Source organism: Protopterus annectens, chromosome 2.part0, assembly GCF_019279795.1.
Source record: "Protopterus annectens isolate FY-2018-M chromosome 2.part0, PAN1.0, whole genome shotgun sequence".
Taxonomy (NCBI): domain Eukaryota; kingdom Metazoa; phylum Chordata; order Ceratodontiformes; family Protopteridae; genus Protopterus; species Protopterus annectens.
This window is the reverse complement of record NC_056728.1, coordinates 120,544,890-120,570,846: the sequence shown is the minus strand read 5'-3', so window position 1 is coordinate 120,570,846 and position 25,957 is coordinate 120,544,890. Positions and strand designations below refer to the sequence as shown.

At 39.4% G+C, this 25,957-nt stretch overlaps 1 protein-coding gene across 1 annotated transcript in view; it reads right to left on the bottom strand.

Moving 5' to 3' along the window:
* Positions 1–2,532: 2,532 nt before the first annotated feature.
* TRDMT1 (tRNA aspartic acid methyltransferase 1) overlaps positions 2,533–25,957 on the bottom strand; it is a 694,418-nt gene continuing 670,993 nt past the window's right edge. The window contains exon 10 of the mRNA XM_044060609.1: positions 2,533–2,985. Within this exon, the coding sequence (XP_043916544.1) occupies positions 2,885–2,985 (101 nt within the window). The 3' untranslated portion in view covers positions 2,533–2,884. The remainder of the gene's footprint in view (positions 2,986–25,957) is intronic.

Here is a 25,957-nt window from a genome sequence, read left to right as displayed (position 1 = left end):
CTCAGACACAGGCATGCCCTCTTCATGAAATAGCATTGTCAGCAACACCTGCTGGCAAGGATGATGTGAAACTGCAAGACAATGACCGTCTAACTAAGAGATGCAGAGAGCCATCATGCAGGTGACATCAGTGAGGCCAGCCATTTGTGCCACTGTAAGGTGACCATCACTACCTGGTAGTAATGAAGTAGCACTCTGTGACCTTGAAGTACTCATCCTGTGGGATGCAACGGACAGTGGAGCCAGAGAAGCCGCAGCCACAGGTATGGTAATGGTCAAAGCAGTTGCCAATATGATACTCCATGGTGGCTGTCATGTAGCAATTCAAATGTTGTCCCCATCCCACTGCCCCCATCACTCTTAGTTCCACTGTATGAAGGTTGCTGAGGACCACCCCCCCAATACAGTAACGATACCCATTTTGCATCTCTACCTGCTGATAGTCTGTGCTCCCTTACCACAGCTGCTATGGATTCCTTTTGCATATATAACACTTGGAAGTTCTGTGTCCAAATATATGCTGTTCATAGGTAGGTACTAGGCTATTGGCCATAAGGCCTATACAAGCCGAGCCAAAAAGGTACCCTGGCTTTCGCCACCCAAGAAAATGATTTTCCTGAGCCCCTGTCATGCACAACCACAGAAGTGATCCCCGGGGGTGAATTTCCTATTACCCATCCAATCATCAAGATTTTTCTTAAAGAGTGCTAATGAGGAGCTTTGTTTGACATAGACAGGTAGTCTATTCCAGAGTATGGAAAGTCTCTGGGACAGGAATCTATCCCTCCAGCATGTTCTGTTTATTGTGGTGATAAGGTTTAGGTCCCTAGAGCGTGTAGCTCGGAGGGATTCAGATTTCTTTACGTGGAGCCTGTCCAACAGCTCTGGGTTTGACATAGCTTTGTATGTTAGGCAGAGATCGCCTCTGAGTAGGCGATATGCGATGGAGTAAAGCTGGAGTTTTTTGAGACGGCCTGCGTAAGGCATCTGTTGGAGGCCAGCAATCCCCTTTTAGCAGAGCAGTGGGTATAGAAATGCCTTGGGGGCACTTGTAACAGGATTGGGGGAGGCTAATGGTGGGGAATATGATACATACGCTGTTAGACTATAAAACAGTGTTTAGTGTACTTCAATAGTGGCCACTACTTTTTATTGGACTCATCTACCATTTTCAATGCTGTTTCAACCTGACAAATGGCTTATGGCACTGGAAAGCCTGAATTTTGAAGGGCTCCTGCATGGTACAGCAGTGAAAGAAAGATTTTCCTTTAGCTGCTGCATATGAATCACTGGGAGTACATGGTAGGAACTGATATGAGGGCCCCTAGTAAAATGTGGATTCTTGGCACTTGCTTGTGAAAGTGGTGAATGATGCCACAGGCATCACTCACTCTGGTGAGCAGTGTTGGCACAATTCATAAGCCATGTCACTCTCCTACAGAATGGTGGTAACACTCATCCACTCATATTCCCCACCATTAGCCTCCCCCAATCCTGTTACAAGTGCCCCAAGGCATTTCTATACCCACTGCTCTGCTAACTGCATTCTTCACTTCCACAGCCAGTTATACAACAGTGTACCACATCCAACTGTTCCCTGTTGTTTTTGCCCTCTTCTCTTTTCCTCCCTGTCATCTTATTAATTTTATTATTGTTATTTACTTTATCTCATGTTATGCTCATTTATTCTACACTTTCAGCTGTGGAACAGGATAAGGTATGGCAGCATTTACCTTGCCCTGCACCGCCAGCAGTCACCTGGCTGGCTTCTCTGCAAGGTGACGGAGGTCATCCTGCAGGAGGCAACCAGGAAGGATCAATGGGAGCCTCTGGTAGGTGGAGGATTGTAGGTTCCTCATTGGGACACAGTGGCATGGGAGGTCCCTAGGATCACCCAGCAGGAGGTGCTAGGGCTGGTCTGGAATGAGGTGGACTAGTGGTATTAGATTACACAGATACTGAGCCCCAACAGCTGGGCCAAGCTATGATGTCAGTCACACTGTTGCCTGACTTCTGGTTAGGTCCACTGCTTTTGCAACTTGGCAAGAGGCCCCCTGCCCACCCTATCCTTCATGACATTTCCCTTCCTTTTGTGCCAGTCACTATACTCTGTATGTTGTACACTCCTCCCCATCCCCATTTACTCCAGGGCCATAACTGCTATTTCTTCCTCCTGTTGAAAAAGCTGTAACCAAGCACTACATTTTATATTTCACTTCTGAGTTTCTGAACTTTTCTGCACCAGTTTTGCAATATGAAATATGTAATTCCAGTGTCCCACAAATATATATAATGACACAGGTTCTATTTTAAAATAATGTTATTACTTTAAAAATAAAATACACTTTTTGTAAGGAACCTGAAAAAAAATCAAATGAGCTGCCACACTTGCCTATTAAATAATCATGAACTTGGTTATTTTTTCCTTATGCTACAAAAATCTAGACATTCTCATACTTTATTTACTCAGTATATTAAAACAACATATGGCTGGTTTGTGTTTTGTACTGTGTGCAGCATAAAAACAAATAATTATGACTTAAGCAGTTTTATTAACTGCAGTAGTAAGTATGGTAAACTGAATGGACGCAGACAACAGCAGAAAAAAAAGACAAACAGCAGTTTAGTTTTAGCATGTAGTCTACAGAATTAATGTAATGGAACAACATATGTATTGAGTTTAAAGTCAGCATTTTTTAACGAATACAATAAATTAGAGGGATACGTGTTTTGTAATGCAAAACAAACATCTTTAACATCTCACTTTTGTTATAATTGATACAGTTCAAAGTCATTATTTTCTGTTTCACATCAATTCTTGTTATCATGGCCAGGGGTGTAAAGTAATGTACCAGTGCAAACATCATAGGCATAACACTGTACATTATCTGAGCATCAGTGAAATGAGTTTAGATACAACATGTACATTTAAGCTGTTGCCCAGTAAACGGTAGCGTTGCTTCACTGTCACATTATCAGGGAAGCCTAGGAATAAAGAGAACAAATATTAGATTTCAGAGATAACTGACACTGTCATGCAAGCTGATGATGGGGAAATAGCTCAATGACTGTAAACAACACATGACTATTTTCTGCCACTTCCTCAACTATCTCCTGCATTACTTGCTATGAAGGACACCTGCTCAACAGTCTGCTTACTCACTATCCAGCAGCCAGAATGTGTACACATTTTACAGGAGGATTACAACAATTCATCACCATTAACTCTTCCACCTGAATAAGATAAGAAATTGTACTACAGCAATATAAAACAACGAATCCTTTTATTTATTATTAAATCTGGCTCCACTATTTAATAAAATTCAAATGTACAGTCAAATGTTCTGAGTACCATAAAAGCAAAGGTACTGGCTGTTAAAGTGTATTAATGTATATGTAGCTGCATGTGTGTATATGCACTGGAAGGCCACACACACACACACATACATACACACATACACACACTAAACCAGAAGGTAGAAGCTCTTTGGTCACAGTTTTTTCAGATCAAAGGCAATATTCACAACTGACTGACTTGGGCAAATTACAGTACTCTATGCAAAAAAAAGTATAGTTTTTGTAATGTATCTATCAATATAATAAGTGTTGAAGCAGCACTAGCGGAAGACCTGTATATAAATTACTGGACCTCTCTGCCCAAGTTTTGTCAGCAGTTTCCTGCTGGAGGATCATTGGTGTATGCATCTTAGATTGAGATGCTTGTCTGCATTCTCCTAGGTTCTAGCCCCTGGGGAGGAGAAAAAAAAAAAACAGGCTGAGAGCAACAATTACCTGTGGAAAACTCAGGGGTATAAGACATGGAAAAATATTTCATTCACAATAAATACTACAAATAAACCTCTGATGCATTGCTCGTGCTGTGGACAAATTCAGCATTCAGCTGCATTTCAACACTTGAAAGGTAGAATGGCCATCTTGGCTCTGCTATCAGTCTGAGAGACTCTGTTTGCAGCTACAGCATGGATCTGGGTTCTGATAAGACTATCACTTCTTCCCCAAAGCCGCAAGAGAGAGAAACATTTCTACGAGGCATCGGTCTTTAAGCCAGCTTCCTTCTTGCATCAGTCACTGATGGGTGATGCTGTTGCAGCCATCAGTTGCTCCTCAGACTACTCATCTACTTCTGCTGGTCCTTCTGGTGTTGCGCCTCAAGATTGACACTATGGACTGGCACTGGGAATCATGCAATGTTCTACAGCTGTAGAGTTGCCTTTACCAGGGAAGGGGAGAACCACCCTTGCAGATTTCAGGGAGGGTACTATGTGATGCTCCTTTTGCTAACCTGCACAGAGAAGCCTCTCTCCTGGGGTACGGGCTGTTTGCCCAGCTGCTCTTTTTATAGGGAAGGGTCTCTCTTAGAAAAAGAAAGCTCAAGTCCTTGTATTTTCTTCGTCTAGAGCAGATAATCGGCTGTTTTTTATGAGAGAAAAACAGTCCTTGAATGATTGTTATCCTCCTCCTCAGAAGAAAAACATTTCTTCCATTCTGATTCCCAGTCTGAGGGCAACAATTGGACTGGGATAGTGCATCTCATATTCCCTCACTACAACGTAGAGAGCCCTTCCTTAGATTCTCCTACTGAATAATGCCCCTTTTCAAATACTGTATGAACGACTTTTTAAATGGGAACAAGCAAACATGTCTGATTCTCATTCCCTCAGCCTTTACTATCTAACTGTGATGCTGAGCAAGTCATCTATCCAGACACTGCTCCCCGGCTGAGTCTGAAAATGGTCCATTCAGATCAGTGCTCTACCCTGGAAACAAACACAAATAAAATAAATAAATTTCAACAAAGATATTATCTGTAACAGGCAGATTTCCTCAGTCTGCACTTGTTCCATATGTTTTGCCAACCTTAAAGGATACATTTCTGGTAGCCTGCACTTTTCCTTACAGTCAGCCATCTGCTCCTAAAAGGTCTGATAAGTTGTATAAAGTACCCTAGTCCCATAAGTTTTTTTTCTATCCCCAGGGCAGATCCTGTAATAATTTCCTTGTCAAATTCAGCTGTTAATCTTGCTTGTTCTGACAAACTAGGAAAGGTTTTAGATAAATTTGCTTAAAAAGTTTATTCTTCTTCCATTCTGGGCTTCAGAATTGTAAATTGTCAGACACACATCTAAGTTCTTGTTGGTTTTCTTATGACAATTTAAGGAATTTAATTAGTGATCGCCCTCCTTTAGATACTAAAACGTGTGAGTGTTTGACAGTATATGCTATGCCTCAGGTAATAAAACATACTTTGAAGTGTGTTTATGCCACTGCTGATTTTTTTAATTTTATTTTACAGTTTGTTTACCAGGATAATTCACTGGGCCAAGAAGATCCCTTTTTCAATGAAGTCCAGGGGAGAAAAGCTCCATGAACAATATAATGTGAAGACAATACACTTACATTTATATAACACTATAGAATGATGGTATTATACGACATGTCAAAAAATCCATGACTGCAGTGAAAATACAGTCAAAAAAGACAGGGTCGACATTACAGTTTTACATGAAACCTTAGCAGCGTTAAAGTAGGATAGTGGGATAGGGTTACTGTCTCTGGCTCTGTTTTGAAAAGATGTGCATGGCTATAGTCTCACAATTTACCAGATAATGTTAAAAATTAAATATTAAATACTTCTATGGATAAAGAAGTAATATTTGGGCCTTCCTCTGTAGAAGTCCTAAAGGGTTTTGATGAAAGGTGAAGTTAATTCGAGAGCTTCACAAACGACCAACGATGAACTATTCCACAAACTAGACAAAATTATGATGAAATGGATGTCCAAAAAGTATTTATTGGCAGCAAAGCACATAAAACTGAAAAACAATGAACTCTGTTAACCCAGGTTTTGTCCTTGCATAACGGAACAATGAACTCTGTTAACCCAGGTTTTGTCCTTGCATAACGGACTTCTTGAAGAAGTCCGTTATGCAAGGACAAAACCTGGGTTAACAGAGTTCATTGATTTTCAGTTTTATGTGCTTTGCTGCCAATAAATACTTTTTGGACATCCATTTCATCATAATTTTATCTAATTCAGAGAGCTTCCCCATTTTCCAACCTTCCTTTCCAAAATATAACAGTTTCTTCCCGTAAAGGGCTCTCTTTCAAAAAACAGTACTGGCTTACATAGCAAAGCAAGAAAAAACAGTGGCAGGAAGGGTCAAAGAAGAGGAGAACCCTCACAGAACAAGGGATAACTAAAAAAAAAAAAAAAATCATATTGACTATATGTGCACTCCTGATGTATCCCCACCATGGAGACCTCATAAATCTATCCCAGAATTTAGGTCTTTATCATTTGTGGCAACAGATAGCTTAAGACAGTTTGGTGCTGAGAGGAGTTATTCTCTATCTAAAGCTGACAGCAGGACTCCATTCCTCAGTTTCAAGGGATTCCTCTATATCCTCCCAATCAAACAGTCCTATTCTCACCTGTCTTGAATCAGATGCCATCTCAGAGGGCAATAGAATTGGTTCCCCCAGATAAAACAGGTAAAGGACTTTATTCAAGATTCTTCTTCTGGTGCTAAAAAGAAGGAACATGTACAGCCCTTTCTTTTGTAAACCGGCACATCATAGTTCCAAAGTTCAAAATGCTTGCTTTACAGTCTCTGGTACCCTTCACTCCTCCCTCCAGTTTTCCGGTAACAATTTAGAGTTAAAAAATGCTTACCATCGCATTTCAATCAACAATAACTTCAGATGCTTTTTACATTTCTCTGTGTCTGGTTTGCATTTTCAGCTTGCTATTTTACCTTTGGGTTATCTACAGCTCCAAGAGTCTTTTACAAAATGTCTGGCTCTTGTCATAGGCCACTGCAAGTTGCAGGCCATTCATATTTCCCTCAAGTAGACGATTACCTGATTTTTGCAGATTCTTTCAAAGTATGCTAAGAATCTCTGGCTTGGGTACTGAAGCTATTTCTCAACTTGGGCCACCAGGTGAACAGACAGAAATCTTTTCTCACTCCTTCTCATAAGACAGTGTTTCTATGATGTTTTCTGAACACAGCACATGTTGACTAGAGAACAGTTTTTGGTATTTTCAAACTAGACACAGGCATCTAATAGAAGAGGTCTCAGAATTCTTCGTTTGATAGCTTCAACTATTCTCATGATTGGACACTCTAAATTGGCCCTAGGTGTGAGTGTGTGCGTGTGTGTGCCTTCTGTGGAAGGTTGGGCATCGGGCTGGCAACTAGACACCAATAAAACTCCACTGCCAATCGTTCTGCAGATTGCTGTTCCACTGTGGTGACCCCTAACTGGGAAAAGCCGAAAGAAGAAGAAGAAATATTCTCATGATTCCTTTGGCCAGAGTCCACATGAGAAAGATTCAATGGTATGTCAAGTCACTTTGGACTGAGTACTAGCATTCTCTAGCAAAGGGAGTTAGACTGGTGGGTGAATTAATTGTTCATAAGAGTATACTGCCTTGAAGGGCCATTTCAAGCCTAACCAATATCCCAAGGTCAGAAACAAACTGTACCTTGTATCTGTGATGTGAAGACCTTAACCATTGTGCCAAACCTACCCCAGGATTTACCTTCTCCCTGCTAGCGCCCACTTAGTCTACACCACGTTTCAGACTTTGCTTGGGGACCTGTGTCCAAGAAATGAAAGTGCAGGGTCTACAGAACAAACAAGACAAGTTAATGCACATAAATATCAAGGAAATGATGACAGTAATAAATGTTCTGAAATATTTGAACCATCTTAGGACTCTCGGTAGGTCCTCTGTTAGTAATCTCAGACAACACCACAGTGATGTGGTACATAAACAAGGGGAAAGATGTAAAAATACCCTCTAAAAAACAACCTCAAGGTTATACCGCTAAATGCTAGGAGTCTAAACCAGAAACTGCACTCACTGAAGCAGTCTTCACATTGGAAGATGCTGACATTTGTGCAGTCACTGAGACCTGCTTTAAGGCTGTGGAGAGTACCCCAGCTACACCAGGTTACATTTCCTTCCACATGTTCAGACCAAAACCTAAAGGCGCGAGAACTAAAGGCGGTGATATTACCTCTAGATTGGTTAAACAGCACAATTCCCTTGAATTACTTAAGATGCAATTAACTAAGACCCATCTTCAGGTCGCTGCTATCTATAGGACCCCCTCGATGAATCAGGAGATCCACTTAGCCTACTTGGATCTACTTGAGTTAACCAAGATACAACTAAACAAACACCCTGGTTTTGGATGACTTTAATTATTCGTCCATAGATTGGGTAAATTATATGTGTTCTAACGCACTTGCCCAAAGGCTCCTGGACTTTGTTAACTCCAATGCCCTGGACCAGCTGGTTGACACAACCACAAGGGGCTCAAATATCCTGGACTTGGTGCTCACCAACATGCAGGACTTCTGCCCCACCCCTAGTGTGTGGCTATCCCTGGTGAGATCTGACCACAAATCAATGTCGCTAGAAGTAACAGAGGAACCCCCCCCCTTTGGCAACAACTAGACTAAAAAACTTCTCCAAGGCTAATCACAATCTCTTAAATGATGGCATAAATAGCTTCATAGCCCCACCCCGCACCCACTGATGGAACAGACACCTATGCTGTGTTATACACCGATGCTTTATACAAGCACCTGTACAATTGTATTGACTCTGCGGTACCTGACAGAACCAAAGCAAGATTTTCAAGGAAAAACAAACCTGCCTGGTAGACAACTGCAATTAACAGGTTATACAATAGGAGAAAGAAATTGATGTCTAAGAGTAGGAAGGAACGGTCTCAAAACTGGAATCACACTCTCCTCAACTTAAACAAGCAAATAAAACTCCTAGTTAAGTTCTCCAAAGCTAACTATGAATCCAAATTAGCTTCCCTAACAAAGGACAACCACAAAGTATTCTTTAGTTACATCTGTAACCTCAAAGGTAAGGCCCAGATTTGTGCTGAACTTGTAGTTAATGGTACTACATATGCAGAACCTGAGGATATAACAAACCTGCTGGCTGACAGGTTCAGTGAAAACTTCACTCCCCTGTCCCTACCACATATACCCCAAATCATCCCCAACACCTATCCCTTGCCTAGTATCTTTGAGGAGCAGGTGTTAAATGCCCTTTCCAAGGCCAAAAAAAACCCTCTATGGGACTAAACAACATCCCAGTCTGTGTTCTACATGGGTTAAAACAGAAATTAGCATCACCACTGAGCACACTTTTCAATCACAGCCTAAGCACTGGATTTGTCCCAGTGGAATGGAAAAAGGATACTGTCATCCCCTTGAACAAAGGGGTGCATCCATGGACCCAGGGAACTACAGACCCATTAGCCTGATCAGTCTTATCCGCAACGCCATGGAACAAATCATCATGGACATTATTAACAAAGAAATAGAAAATCTCCACATGCTCGACCCCACCCAGTTTGGCTTTGTCAAGGGGGAGATCATGCCTGTTAAACTTGGTGGACTTCTTTGAGACAGTCACCAAAGCCCTAGATGAGGGTAAATCTGTGCATATGGCCTGCCTAGACTTAGCCAAGGCCTTTGACACAATCCTCTAATCAGGCATCATTGACACATTCACCCAGCTGGGTATCAACCCATATATTGTCAGGCAGGTTGCAAACTGGCTCACTGATTGAACTCATATGGTCAAAATAGGGGACTCCATCTCTTCCAGCAGACCCATAACCAGTAGTATTCCACAGGGATCGGTTCTGGGACCCCTACTGTTCAGAATCTACTTCTCCAAAGTGCAGGCTAAAACGAAAGGACTGTGGCTGACAAAGTTTGCTGATGACTGCAAACTGGGAGTGATCATTGAAACCCCTAGCAATGTCAACATCCTACAAGAAGGTTTTATGCAGACTAATGACTGGTGCTAAAGTCATGGTCTTAAACTTAATGCAAAAAAATGCAACATCATCCCCGTTAGCAAGGGTGATGTCCTACAAACTACCACATAAGAAGAAATATACTAAGCACACAGACAGTGGTGAGAGATCTGGGCACAGAGGTTGACAGAAACCTTAACTTCAATTATCATGTCTCCACAGTGGTAAGAAGGGCATTTTATATTGTTCATCTCATGAGTAAGGTCACTGCCAGCAGAAAAGAGGAGGTTATAACCCCCCTGTACTCTTCCCTCTTCAGGCCAATAACAGAGTACAGCGCTTCTTTTGGTATTTTCCTTTCCAAACACCTGCAGCAATTGGAAAGACCACAAAGGTTCCTTACAAAGAAAATTCAGTCTCTTCAAGATCTATCTTACATGGGAAGACAGAAATTATTGTCACTTTACTCTGAGTCATACAGACTGCTTAGAGGCGACCAGTGCCTTGCATATAGAGCAATCTCTGACCCAGCTTCAATGGAAATTAAACATTCACAAGTCAAATGGCACACAGGTCACTCGCTCAAAGGACCTTAACCTGGTAGGTGACATCAACAGAACTTGCTAGAGAGACAGATTTTTCTCACAGAGGTTGCCCCACTTTTGGAACAAACTTCCTATTCATATTAAACAAAGCCCCACATTGACCCTATTTAAGCGCACTTTGGACGACTGGATGGGTAACCAGAAATTCACTCTGGTGATTCCACCTGTGTCCCTTTTGGACAGGGACCATTAGGTGCTGATTTTAGTGTCTACTTGAACCAGACATCCTTGGGAAAATGCCTTGAACTTGGCTAGGCTTGTAAGGGCCCTGTGGCCATTAGCCTAGTACCCTCCTATGATCCTAAGGGTTAAGCTCATACTTCCACTAGAAAGGACTCCATTCCCAGCACATTGAGTGCATGCCACCCGTATGATCTAAAACTCCCTTCTACCCAGGAAAACAACTGACCCAGAGTGAAACAGTAACCCGGTGGACCCTTATCCCCAGGAGAAAGTGTGTTGTCTACCAAAACGTGCATCCTGTATGATTTAAAACTCCCTTCTACCGAGGAAAACAACTGACCCCGAGTGCATGTACGCCTGTTTGTTTTTATAAACTCCTACGTGTGCTACAGCATTATTAGAACTGCAGCAATTTGGTCTATGTATAATTGAGCCCCCGACAGCATGCACACTCGCAGTGATATCCCCCCTGTTCTTGTTCTATCTGTAGTACCCCATCTTCTCTACTACATGGCAGCAAAGCTCCACATATTTCTTCCTAACCAGCACCTAAGCCTAATTAAAGTAACTTGCTGCTCACTACTGATTCAGTTATCTTTTTTAGATCTAGCAATCCTCCTCAATTAAGTAAAGCAAAGTAGTCTAATTTAAGTGTCATCCTCTTAATTCTTGCCTATCCACTTACTTAAATTACAGTCTACCAGACAGCACAGCAATACTATCAGTGTTCTGCCCTTACCTACAATCACTGATACTTTTTTTTGGTGCTCACCTCTGCTGGGGGTGGAGTGTTCCTTTTTCTCATTCTTATCTCCCTTCCCAGTCCTTGTCTCAATCCCATCACCCAGTGCTCTTTCTACCCTATCACAGTCTAACCCCTCCCCCACCTCACATCTCATACACAAATACAGGTCTTTCCCCGCGGTGCCTTTCCCTAAGGCCATACTTCCACTAGAAAGGACTGCATTCCCAGCATGCTGTGTACATGCCGGTAAGGGAGTTTGTTATCTACTATATTTAAAGCCGTGGTGGTGCAGCGGTAACATTGTTGCTTCACAGCAAAGAGGTTCTCCTGTTTGATTCTCGGCTGGAGCGCCTTCTGTGTAGAGTCTGCATGTTTTCCCCGCGGTCGAGTGGCGTTCAAAAGACATGCGTAGAATGGGCGTGCCTTCGTTGAAGGTTGGGCATCGAGCTGGCACCTCGGCACTGTAAAAATCTACTTCCAATCATTAGCGGACTGGAGTTCCGCTGTGGCTTCCCCTACCCGGGAAAAGCCAAAAGAACAACAACATTGCAAAACTGTGACTGATGTAATTCTCATGCCAACAAGGCGTTTGCTGTAACTAGTTAATGTTCCTACTGTTCTTAGCAACTACAGTATCTATTGCCATACATAGCCTGTAGCAACTGTTACAAAGCCAGAGCCTTTAATCACAAAGCAAGTAGTGTATGTGTAATGCCATATGACCTGATATACCTTTACAAAGCTAGGACAGTTAATCGCAAAGTTAGAAGTGTAACGTAACTCTGCACTGTGTCTTTTTCTACTGAACACAGTCGGGATATTCTGCTGATATATTGCTGTACGTTGCTTATGTTATAATCAAACAACTGTTAGCAGCAAGTAACGTATATCTTATGTAATGCAGTAGTATTTTACAGGGATGTGTCGCTTGCAATCTGTGCTCTTATCTGAATGTTTCTAGTGACAACCTGTATTATAAACTCTGAAATGTGTTGCTTGGATATTGTTAATTTATCTGCCATTGCTGCTATAATGTCATGAGGTATTGCTCTTAAACTTGCCTAAACTAAAAACTCACTCCAACTCTGAACATTCCCGCATGCACTATCTGAGTCACCTTATTCTCTGAATTTACTTCCACTTTCAAGCCCTTCCACCATACTCACCACTCACTTTCACGTACACTCAATCATGCTCTCCCTCTGCATCCCCCATACTGTAACCTTGCTACCTCCACTAATAGACATTAACGCTACCTCTTCCTTCTGCTCTTTTACAGACCGTATGATCTAAAACTCCCTTCTACCCAGGAAAACAATTGACCCAGAGTGAAACAGCAACCCGGTGGACCTGCATCCCCAGGAGAAAGTGTGTGGTCTACCAAAACGTGCATGTAAGCCTGTGGGTTTTTATAAACTGCTACATGCACTACAGCATTATTAAAATTGCAGCGATTTGGTCTATGTATAACTGAGCCCCCAACAGCATGCACACTCGCAGGGATATCCCCTCTCTTCTTGTTCTATCTGTAGTACCCCATCTTCTCTACTACGTGGCAACAAAGCTCCACATATTTCCTCCTAACCAAGACCTAAGCCTAATTAAGGTACCTTGCTGCTGCTACTGATTCAGTACCCTTTCCTAGATCTAGCAATCCTCCTCAATTAAGTAAAGCACAGTAGTCTAATTTAAGTGTCATCCTCATAATTCTTGTATATCCACTTACTTAAATTACAGTGTACCAGACAGAACAGTAATACTATCAGTATCCTGCCCCTAACTGCACTCACTGATACTTTTTTTTGGCGCTCACCTCTGCTGGGGGTCTGAACCCACTCCATTCGCCCTCTGGGCTCACTCTGCTCCCTTCCCTGCCCCCTATTACCACCCACCCCCGCTACCTTTAAAATTAACTATCCCTTACTCCTCCCATTCCATCCATCTCACAACTGCATAACATCCACACCAATCACTCTACACTACTAAAACTTGAAAACAACACAACCAACTAGTACTCGTGAACACAAAAAGACAGCGAAACTTGCAGATGTTCTCCTTTTCCAAAACTTTATTCCGTAAGCGCTTTTGTAAGGACTAGTATCCAAACTTCCTCAGACAAAGTTACACAAGCAGTCAATGACTTATATACTTATACAATTAATAAACAGATTGGGTTAGGCATCTATTGTATGCCAAAGGCATGGATAATGATGAAATACATGTCTTGGAAATACTCTTACAACTAGTTCTCCACAACAATTTCATGTTACTTGATGGTCAAGCATATAAACAAACTACAGGCGTTGCCATGGGTGCACCCTGTGGTGGTAGCTTTGCCAATTGTGTTTTAACATATTGGGAACATGAATTTTTATTTAAAAACGATTTGTTCCAACAACATGCTGCCTGGTATACTAGATACCAGGACGACATGTTTTTTATTTGGAAAGGCGATGATACCACAGTTCCAATTTTTATAGAAGAGATTAAATGTGTCAGTAACTTTTTGGATTTCACCTTTCAATTTGAAACAGAAGCTATCAACTACCTGGATGTGTAATATCAAAAGATAGAGCCCATAACAGATTTAGAACAACTATATATAGGAAACCCACATATTCCAATACTTTCTTGCATTTTTCTAGCAGCCACCCCTTCCATCAAAAGAAGGCAGTTATGAAAGGCCAACTGGTCAGGGCATCAAGGAAGATTCCTTTCGAGGATGATTTCCAAGTAGAATGTAGTTTACTTAGATCCATGTTCAGTAGTAGAGGTTATCCACCCAGACTATTTGAAAAAATAAGGCAAGAAGTGGTTAACAAGAGAAACATGGGACATTTTAGACCTATCCTCTTTAATGGATACCGTGATTTTATTCATGAGTCGGATGGTGATAGAAATTGTTATGCACAAACGAATTCCCATACTAAAGGCATATTAGACATGAGTGGTCCCACACTTATCACAACTTTTTCAAAGGATGCAAAAATTGTTTCAAATATTATCTATAAGAATTGGGCACTGCTGGCAGAAGATACACACATCAACAAAAAGTTTGAAAAATTCCCACACAATATTTATCGGCGTGGCCAAAATTTAAAGGACATCTTAGAACTTAAGTAGAATTACAAAAAAGAACATGGGTATGTACAAATGTGGTCACTGCCATCAGTGTCAGCATATTCATGTGGGCACTAAAATAACCATTAGAGATGTTGAATACAACAAATTAGGTAAATTTAATTGTGAGTCAAAGGGCATTGTTTATGCTGCTATATTTCAACAATGCCAATCCTTTTATATATGAAAGACAGAAAGGACAGTGCGCCAACGCATATACGAGCATACGTATCATATAAGTAAAGGTACCACAACAAATGCTTTGGCTAGGTACACATTGCAACATCCCACTCACAAATATTTGTTTGCCATTGTGCACCGGGAACTATATAACAAAAGAGGAGGGCCATGGGCATTAAGGTTAGAAGAAAAGGAATTGTTGTGGCAAATTAGAACTTTTGCACACACGCACCCTGGCCTTAATGAATATGCTTCCATTAAATGCATTTTGAAACTTAAACAGCTAGATAGGTAGTGTGTGTGTGTGTGTGTGTGTGTGTGTGTGTGTGTGTGGGGGGGGGGGGTTAACACAAAAAACATAGCCCCAGGTATGTCATTTATTTAATTATACCACAAATGTTTTTAGATATATATATTTTTCTCAAGTTGGAGGTTGCAGGAGCAAAACAGGTCCAAAAAATGAGGAGTATCTCAAGACCAACTAAGTAAAAAGAATGAGTATTTATTTAAAGATGAGTGCTTTCACTGTTAACACAGCTTCTTCAGATCTAAGTTAAAATAAATAAAAACTTAACATGGTTCTTTTATATGATCACCTCTAGTGGTCAAACAAGTAATTACAATGAAGAAAACATAAACTGATTCTTTTGTATGATCACCTCTAGTGGTCAAACAAGTAATTACAATGAGGATACATATAATGAATGAATAACAAGTTGGATATACATCATGAAATCACAAATCAAATAGATGTTAAATGCTCAAACAATGCCTGTCCTGAAAATACAGAAAATCCCAGTCAATTACATTTCCAAATGAAATGACATGAAAAATATATATAACCTACATGAGAAATATCATGAATAAAAGTGAGTATTGAAGGGGGGGGGGGGCAGAAAAAGAAAAAAGCTAAATTCTCTAGTGGTCAAACAAGTGATTACAATGAAAAGAACATAAACTGGTTCTATTGTATGATCACCTCTAGTGGTCAAACAAGTAAATACAATAAGAATGCATGTAATGAATAACCAGTTGAATATACAAAATATATGTCCTGAAATCACAAATCAAATGAATATTAAATGCTCAAACAATACCTATCCTAAGGATACAAAAAATCCTAGTCAACTACATTTCAAATGGAATGACATGAAAAATAGCGAACCTATGTGAAAAATGTCATAAATGAAAATGAGTATTGAGGGGGGGGGGGGAATGAGGTAAAATACTAGTACAGATGTCACTGAAGAAAGCAGATACAATCTATTTAATATTCCTACGTGTTCTTAGTCTCGGTTTTATCGAGGCTCTATCATTGAGGCCAGATCCTTTATCTGCCCTAAGCCGAACTATCCAGTCACATTCCTTGTTCTCTGTATGCGTCCTAATATCACCGCCTCTTATTGCTGGAACTATAGTTTCAAGTACTCTAAAACAAAAACAGTGCAATCTTCCTGCAAGACTGACGTGTTTCGCTAGGGCATTGTAAGGTGAACCCTTCCTTATGTGATAGATGTGTTCCCTCATTCTGTCCCTTAATGATCGGTTGGTTTTCCCAACATAAAAGTGGGAGCAGATCTGACAGGTGGCCAAATATACCACATTAGTGGTCATGCAGTCAGCCTCCACATTTATTTCATAAGTGACAAGCGCATCAGGATGTAAAAAGTTGCTGTCTTCATTAATAAATTGACAGAAATTACATCTACCACACGGTTTAGTATGTCCTGCTACTTTGTTTACTGTTCCATACTTAGGATAGCATAGCATCTTTTTAAGATTGTTCTTATTCTTGTACAAAAAACTGGGAGTTTCACCAACTATGACTCTTAATTTAGGATCAACATGCATGATGGACCAATATTTATTGATGATATCTCTAATCTCATTATTATCTGATGAATAATATGTTGAAAACTTAACATGAGATGACATGTGCTCCCTATTCACCTGGGTGTTTGAACTGTGACGTCCAAACTATGGTGTAGCTATGGTGTTACGTAGTCCTAAGGCTCGTTCCAGAGAAGGATCAATTTCATTAATATTGTATCCTCTCTGCAAAAGTCTACTTTTAAGGTCCCCTAGTTCAGATACAAAGCCTGCCTCCAAAGGATTTAGCCTTGATGCTCTAATGGCCTGACCTACCATAACATTCCTGAATACAAAAGGAGGGTGCATACTCGATCTCATGAGCAGGGTATTAACATGACATGGTTTCCTGTACACTCCTGTATTAATAAGACCATTTGGAAGTTTTTCAATATACAAATTCAGGAATTCAATTCTGTTATATGAAAACTGCATTGTAAATTTGAGACAATCAATTAAATTATTCATGATAGTGTGCATCAATTGAAGTTGTTCTAAAGTGCCATTCCATATCACAAACACATCATCGACAAAACGTCAATAGAACTTAACGTGTTCTTTAAATAATGTCTCACAGAACAAGATATGCTGTTCCCAATGTGCAAGGAACATGTTGGCGTAGCTATTGGCACAGGAAGTGCCCATAGCTATGCCATCTACCTGTTTGTATATGATGTCATTGAAAACAAAAAAATTGTTTTCCAATACTAGTTCCAGGAAGTGTACCAATAAATCAATCTTCACTATGTCGTACTCACTATGTTCCTTAAGATATTCAGAAATAAACGTAAGTCCTAAGGTGTTCGGAATGACCGTAAAGTGTGATTGTATATCAAGGGTCACGAACATATATTCATCAGTGATGCCAGTACAGTTAAAACAATCATATAGTTCTATTAAGAACTGTTTGGAGTCCCTCAATACAAACTTATTCTTGTTCAGTACTTGCCTCAGATGTTTCTCTATGTATACAGAGATATGCTCAGTGACCCATCCACGGCCAGAGACAATTGGTCTCATGGGTGGGTCACTGGCATTCTTATGTAATTTTGGCAGGCCATGTATAACTGGAATCAAGGGTGTTTTCACTAGAAGGTATTCATGTAAATCACGATCAATCAAACTACTCTTATGAATGTCTGATAGTATGTTATGTACATATAAAATGACTTCTTTTACTGCTGATAACTCAGTCTCTTTATAAAATTTATCATGCAGCATACTAGACAGAGAATCATAGTAGTGTAGGGTATTCATCACTACAATACAACCACCTTTATCAGCAGGTCTAATAATGATTCTATGGTCCTGTTGTAGTCTCTTAAGACTCTGCCTCTCTTGGTATGTTAAATTATCATATTTTCTTAAAATCCTACCTGATTTGGATCTATTGTAATAGTTGTATATCTCATCTTCTGTGAGCCTAAAATAGGCTTCAACAAGTGGATGATGTACAGGTGTATACTCACTTAATTTTTTAAACACTAATGCATCCTTTGAATATGCTGTAGTATCAGAACCTCCAAAATGGAGTTTCAGCATTACATTCCTGCAATAAAGTTTCAAGTCAATAATTGTATCTGTTAACTTACTATGTGTTTTGGGTATAAAGCTAAGCCCTTTTCTCAATAAGTTGAAATCATCTTGTGAGAGTGCAACATCAGATAGATTGTGTACTATGTTTTGTCTGTTCTGTTCCACATCTTTTTCAAAGTGCGGTTCTGTTGAAACTCCCCTGAGAGTTTCCTTTTCTGCCTGCCACGACTCATAGACCTTGCCCTTCTCGGGCCTTTCTCCAGTCGAATTGGCAGGGGAAAAGACACCTGTGGATTGGCATCCAGACTAACAGCCCCACATTCTTCCTAACTTTAGGTCTAACCACAGAATCAGTAAGTAGGCAAGGTTTATCCTTTACAATCTTGACTGCAGGATATAAATTATTGGTCTCACTTACACTCGGATGTATGATATGGATGACATCCACTGAGTCAGTGGTAGAGCATATTGCATTGTCAGAGTCTGTATTTTTCCTGTCACTATTGTCATTCGGCCTGATATCTAATATTCCAATGTGTTCCGGCCGATCATTCTGAGCAGGGGATGTGATAATCACCTCCCCATTAGATTGAGCCTCATCTACAGAATCTTTAGAAATACACTTATTCAGGCCATTCAACACAATAGGACATGCATTGCTGTTACAAAACTGTTGCCTATGCAAAGGAGTATACAAATTATTACAATCTAGTCTATGTCTCATACCATTTCTAGAATTAATGTCCACGCCAATATTGCTATTGGCACTGTTCACACCAGCTTTACTGTTAATATTTGTACTGTTTAAATCATTTTGTCCATATCTGGGCCAAGTGAAGATATGGCCCAGTCTAAAATCTTTAAAGTCTCTGATTATTTTGTTCTTTTTCTGTTTGAAAAGCTTGAGTTCAAAGGCATGAACGCTATCTAATACATTCTCAATAAGTGGGTCTACAATACCAGCTGTAAAGTCTTGAAAAAGTACCTGCTGTTTACCATTGATGTCTTCAATAAGTGCAGCCTCTTCCGGTTTGAAAAAAATCCACCAACAACTGCAGATATTGATAGCTGAAACCAATATTCAATTTCTGCCATGCTGTGAGTAGGTCCGGATAGTCCTTACCCTGGCTAGGCATGTTGAAAACCCTCAGACCTCGTGGAATTATGTTGTTGTCTATACAAAACTGAAAATGCAGGCACTGTACACCTGTAAGCGCTTCAGTTTCAAAAAACTTTTCTCCATTCCATCAAGCAGTTCATACAACCTCTTTGTATCTGTTGTATTACCATCGATGTTATCACTGGTCGCCAGACAGTCAGAGGTCCAAGGGGCTTTCACTGTACCAGCTAAATACTGCCGCATCCTTTTTTGCAAGTCTTCATTAACCATGTGAATATTCCGCTGGTGTTCACCTCGTGGTATATAATCCAATTCGATATCTGCCATGATAGAGGCTTTATGGAACTGCTCCGGTCGTCAGTGGTGTATAAACACAATAAATAAGTAAACTTAAAACAGCACACCATTGAATACACCAGATGAATGCTGCCTGTCACCCAGTTTAAAAAGCACTTAGAAGTAAAATCAAGTTGGAGGTTGCAGGAGCAAAACAGGTCCAAAAAATGAGGAGTATCTCAAGACCAACTAAGTAAAAAGAATGAGTATTTATTTAAAGATGAGCGCTTTCACTGTTGACACAGCTTCTTCAGATCTAAGTTAAAATAAATAAAAACTTAAAATGGTTCTTTTATATGATCACCTCTAGTGGTCAAACAAGTAATTACAATGAAGAAAACATAAACTGATTCTTTTGTATGATCACCTCTAGTGGTCAAACTAGTAATTACAATGAGGATACATATAATGAATGAATAACAAGTTGGATATACATCATGAAATCACAAATCAAATAGATGTTAAATGCTCAAACAATGCCTGTCCTGAAAATACAGAAAATCCCAGTCAACTACATTTCCAAATGAAATGACATGAAAATATATATATAACCTACATGAGAAATATCATGAATAAAAGTGAGTATTGAAGGGGGGGGGGGGAAGAATAAAGCTAAATTCTCTAGTGGTCAAACAAGTGATTACAATGAAAAGAACATAAACTGGTTCTATTGTATGATCACCTCTAGTGGTCAAACAAGTAAATACAATAAGAATGCATGTAATGAATAACCAGTTGAATATACAAAATATATGTCCTGAAATCACAAATCAAATGAATATTAAATGCTCAAACAATACCTATCCTAAGGATACAAAAAATCCTAGTCAACTACATTTCAAATGGAATGACATGAAAAATAGCGAACCTATGTGAAAAATGTCATAAATGAAAATGAGTACTGAAGGGGGGGGGGGATGAGGAAAAATACTAGTACAGATGTCACTGAAGAAAGCAGATACAATCTATTTAATATTCCTACATGTTCTTAGTCTCGGTTTTATTGAGGCTCTATCATTGAGGCCAGATCCTTTATCTGCCCTAAGCCGAACTATCCAGTCACATTCCTTGTTCTCTGTATGCATCCTAATATCACCGCCTCTTATTGCTGGAACTATAGTTTCAAGTACTCTGAAACAAAAATAGTGCGATCTTCCTGCAAGATTGACGTGTTTCGCTAGGGCATTGTAAGGTGAACCCTTCCTTATGTGATAGATGTGTTCCCTCATTCTGTCCCTTAATGATCGGTTGGTTTTCCCAACATAAAAGTGGGAGCAGATCTGACAGATGGCCAAATATACCACACTAGTGGTCATGCAGTCAGCCTCCACATTTATTTCATAAGTGACAAGCGTATCAGGATGTAAAAAGTTGCTGTCTTCATTAATAAATTGACAGAAATTACATCTACCACATGGTTTAGTATGTCCTGCTACTTTGTTTACTGTTCCATACTTAGGATAGCATAGCATCTTTTTAAGATTGTTCTTATTCTTGTACAAAAAACTGGGAGTTTCACCAACTATGACTCTTAATTTAGGATCAACATGCATGATGGACCAATATTTATTGATGATATCTCTAATCTCATTATTATCTGATGAATAATATGTTGAAGAAGCTGTGTTAACAGTGAAAGCGCTCATCTTTAAATAAATACTCATTCTTTTTACTTAGTTGGTCTTGAGATACTCCTCATTTTTTGGACCTGTTTTGCTCCTGCAACCTCCAACTTGATTTTACTTCTAAGTGCTTTTTAAACTGGGTGACAGGCAGCATTCATCTGGTGTATTCAGTGGTGTGCTGTTTTAAGTTTACTTATTTATTGTGTTTATACACCACTGACGACCGGAGCAGTTCCATAAAGCCTCTATCATGGCAGATATCGAATTGGATTATATACCGCGAGGTGAACACCAGCGGAATATTCACATGGTTAATGAAGACTTGCAAAAAAGGATGCGGCAGTATTTAGCTGGTACAGTGACAGCCCCTTGGACCTCTGACTGTCTGGCGACCAGTGATGACATCAATGGTAATACAACAGATACAAAGAGGTTGTATGAACTGCTTGATGGAATGGAGAAAAGTTTTTTGAAATTGAAGTGCTTAAAGGTACAGCGCCTGCATTTTCAGTTTTGTATAGACAACAACATAATTCCACGAGGTCTGAGGGTTTTCAACATGCCTAGCCAGGGTAAGGACTATCCAGACCTACTCACAGCATGGCAGAAATTGAATATTGGTTTCAGCTATCAATATCTGCAGTTGGTGGATTTTTTCAAACCGGAAGAGGCTGCACTTATTGAAGACATCAATGGTAAACAGCAGGTACTTTTTCAAGACTTTACAGCTGGTATTGTAGACCCACTTATTGAGAATTTATTAGATAGCGTTCATGCCTTTGAACGCAAGCTTTTCCAACAGAAAAAGAACAAAATAATCAGAGACTTTAAAGATTTTAGACTGGGCCATATCTTCACTTGGCCTAGATATAGACAAAATGATTTGAACAGTACAAATATTAACAGTAAAGCTGGTGTGAACAGTGCCAATACCAACAGCAATATTGGCGTGGACATTAATTCTAGAAATGGTATGAGACATAGACTAGATGGTAATAATTTGCATACTCCTTTGCATAGGCAACAGTTTTGTAACAGCAATGCATGTCCTATTGTGTTGAATGGCCTGAATAAGTGTATTTCTAAAGATTCTGTAGATGAGGCTCAATCTAATGGGGAGGTGATTATCACATCCCCTGCTCAGAATGATCGGCCGGAACACATTGGAATATTAGATATCAGGCCGAATGACAATAGTGACAGGAAAAATACAGACTCTGACAATGCAATATGCTCTACCACTGACTCAGTGGATGTCATCCATATCATACATCCGAGTGTAAGTGAGACCAATAATTTATATCCTGCAGTCAAGATTGTAAAGGATAAACCTTGCCTACTTACTGATTCTGTGGTTAGACCTAAAGTTAGGAAGAATGTGGGGATGTTAGTCTGGATGCCAATCCACAGGTGTCTTTTCCCCTGCCAATTCGACTGGAGAAAGGCCCGAGAAGGGCAAGGTCTATGAGTCGTGGCAGGCAGAAAAGGAAACTCTCAGGGGAGTTTCAACAGAACCGCACTTTGAAAAAGATGTGGAACAGAACAGACAAAACATAGTACACAATCTATCTGATGTTGCACTCTCACAAGATGATTTCAACTTATTGAGAAAAGGGCTTAGCTTTATACCCAAAACACATAGTAAGTTAACAGATACAATTATTGACTTGAAACTTATTGCAGGAATGTAATGCTGAAACTCCATTTTGGAGGTTCTGATACTACAGCATATTCAAAGGATGCATTAGTGTTTAAAAAATTAAGTGAGTATACACCTGTACATCCTCCACTTGTTGAAGCCTATTTCAGGCTCACAGAAGATGAGATATACAACTATTACAATCAAACCAAATCAGGTACGATTTTAAGAAAATATTATAATTTAACATACCAAGAGAGGCAGAGTCTTAAGAGACTACAACAGGACCATAGAATCATTATTATACCTGCTGATAAAGGCGGTTGTATTGTAGTGATGAATACCCTACACTACTATGATTCTATGTCTAGTATGCTGCATGATACATTTTATAAAGAGACTGAGTTATCAGCAGTAAAAGAAGTCATTTTATATGTACATAACATCCTATCAGACATTCATAAGAGTGGTTTGATTGATTGTGATTTACATGAATACCTTCTAGTGAAAACACCCTTGATTCCAGTTATACATGGCCTGCCAAAATTACATAAGAATGCCAGTGACCCACCCATGAGACCAATTGTCTCTGGCCATGGATGGGTCACTGAGCATATCTCTGTATACATAGAGAAACATCTGAGGCAAGTACTGAACAAGAATAAGTTTGTATTGAGGGACTCCAAACAGTTCTTAATAGAACTATATGATTGTTTTAACTGTAATGGCATCACTGATGAATATATGTTTGTGACCCTTGATATACAATCACACTTTACGGTCATTCCGAACACCTTAGGACTTACGTTTATTTCTGAATATCTTAAGGAACATAGTGAGTACGACATAGTGAAGATTGATTTATTGGTACACTTCCTGGAACTAGTATTGGAAAACATTTTTTTTGTTTTCAATGACATCATATACAAACAGGTAGATGGCGTAGCTATGGGCACTTCCTGTGCCAGTAGCTACGCCAACATGTTCCTTGCACATTGGGAACAGCATATCTTGTTCTGTGAGACATTATTTAAAGAACACGTTAAGTTCTATCGACGTTTTGTCGATGATGTGTTTGTGATATGGAATGGCACTTTAGAACAACTTCAATTGATGCACACTATCATGAATAATTTAATTGATTGTCTCAAATTTACAATGCAGTTTTCATATAACAGAATTGAATTCCTGGATTTGTATATTGAAAAACTTCCAAATGGTCTTATTAATACAGGAGTGTACAGGAAACCATGTCATGTTAATACCCTGCTCATGAGATCGAGTATGCACCCTCCTTTTGTATTCAGGAATGTTATGGTAGGTCAGGCCATTAGAGCATCAAGGCTAAATCCTTTGGAGGCAGGCTTTGTATCTGAACTAGGGGACCTTAAAAGTAGACTTTTGCAGAGAGGATACAATATTAATGAAATTGATCCTTCTCTGGAACGAGCCTTAGGACTACGTAACACCGTAGCTACACCATATTTTGGATGTCACTGTTCCAACACCCAGGTGAATAGGGAGCACATGTCATCTCATGTTAAGTTTTCAACATATTATTCATCAGATAATAATGAGATTAGAGATATCATCAATAAATATTGGTCCATCATGCATGTTGATCCTAAATTAAGAGTCATAGTTGGTGAAACTCCCAGTTTTTTGTACAAGAATAAGAACAATCTCAAAAAGATGCTATGCTATCCTAAGTATGGAACAGTAAACAAAGTAGCAGGACATACTAAACCGTGTGGTAGATGTAATTTCTGTCAATTTATTAATGAAGACAGCAACTTTTTACATCCTGATACGCTTGTCACTTATGAAATAAATGTGGAGGCTGACTGCATGACCACTAATGTGGTATATTTGGCCACCTGTCAGATCTGCTTCCACTTTTATGTTGGGAAAACCAACCGATCATTAAGGGACAGAATGAGGGAACACATCTATCACAGAAGGAAGGGTTCACCTTACAATGCCCTAGCGAAACACGTCAATCTTGCAGGAAGATCGCACTGTTTTTGTTTTAGAGTACTTGAAACTATAGTTACAGCAATAAGAGGCGGTGATATTAGGACGCATACAGAGAACAAGGAATGTGACTGGATAGTTCGGCTTAGGGCAGATAAAGAATCTGGCCTCAATGATAGAGCCTCGATAAAACCGAGACTAAGAACACGTAGGGATATTAAATAGATTGTATCTGCTTTCTTCAGTGACATCTGTACTAGTATTTTACCTCATCCCCCCCCCCCCTTCAATACTCATTTTCATTTATGACATTTTTCACATAGGTTCGCTATTTTTCATGTCATTCCATTTGAAATGTAGTTGACTAGGATTTTTTGTATCCTTAGGATAGGTATTGTTTGAGCATTTAATATTCATTTGATTTGTGATTTCAGGACATATATTTTGTATATTCAACTGGTTATTCATTACATGCATTCTTATTGTATTTACTTGTTTGACCACTAGAGGTGATCATACAATAGAACCAGATTATGTTCTTTTCATTTCAATCACTTGTTTGACCACTAGAGAATTTAGCTTTTTTCTTTTTCTCCCCCCCCCCCCTTCAATACTCACTTTTATTCATAATATTTCTCATGTAGGTTATATATATTATTCATGTCATTTCATTTGGAAATGTAGTTGACTGGGATTTTCTGTATTTTCAGGACAGGCATTGTTTGAGCATTTAACATCTATTTGATTTGTGATTTCATGATGTATATCCAACTTGTTATTCATTCATTATATGTATCCTCATTGTAATTACTTGTTTGACCATTAGAGGTGATCATACAAAAGAATCAGTTTGTTTTCTTCATTGTAATTACTTGTTTGACCACTAGAGGTGATCATATAAAAGAACCATTTTAAGTTTTTATTTATTTTAACTTAGATCTGAAGAAGGTGTGTTAACAGTGAAAGCGCTCATCTTTAAATAAATACCCATTCTTTTTACTTAGTTGGTCTTGAGATACTCCTCATTTTTTGGACCTGTTTTGCTCCTGCAACCTCCAACTTGATTTTACTTCTAAGTGCTTTTTAAACTGGGTGACAGGCAGCATTCATCTGGTGTATTCAGTGGTGTGCTGTTTTAAGTTTATTTATATATATTTTTCTACTTAATACATTTGTATTTTATATTAATTCAAGTCACTAATTT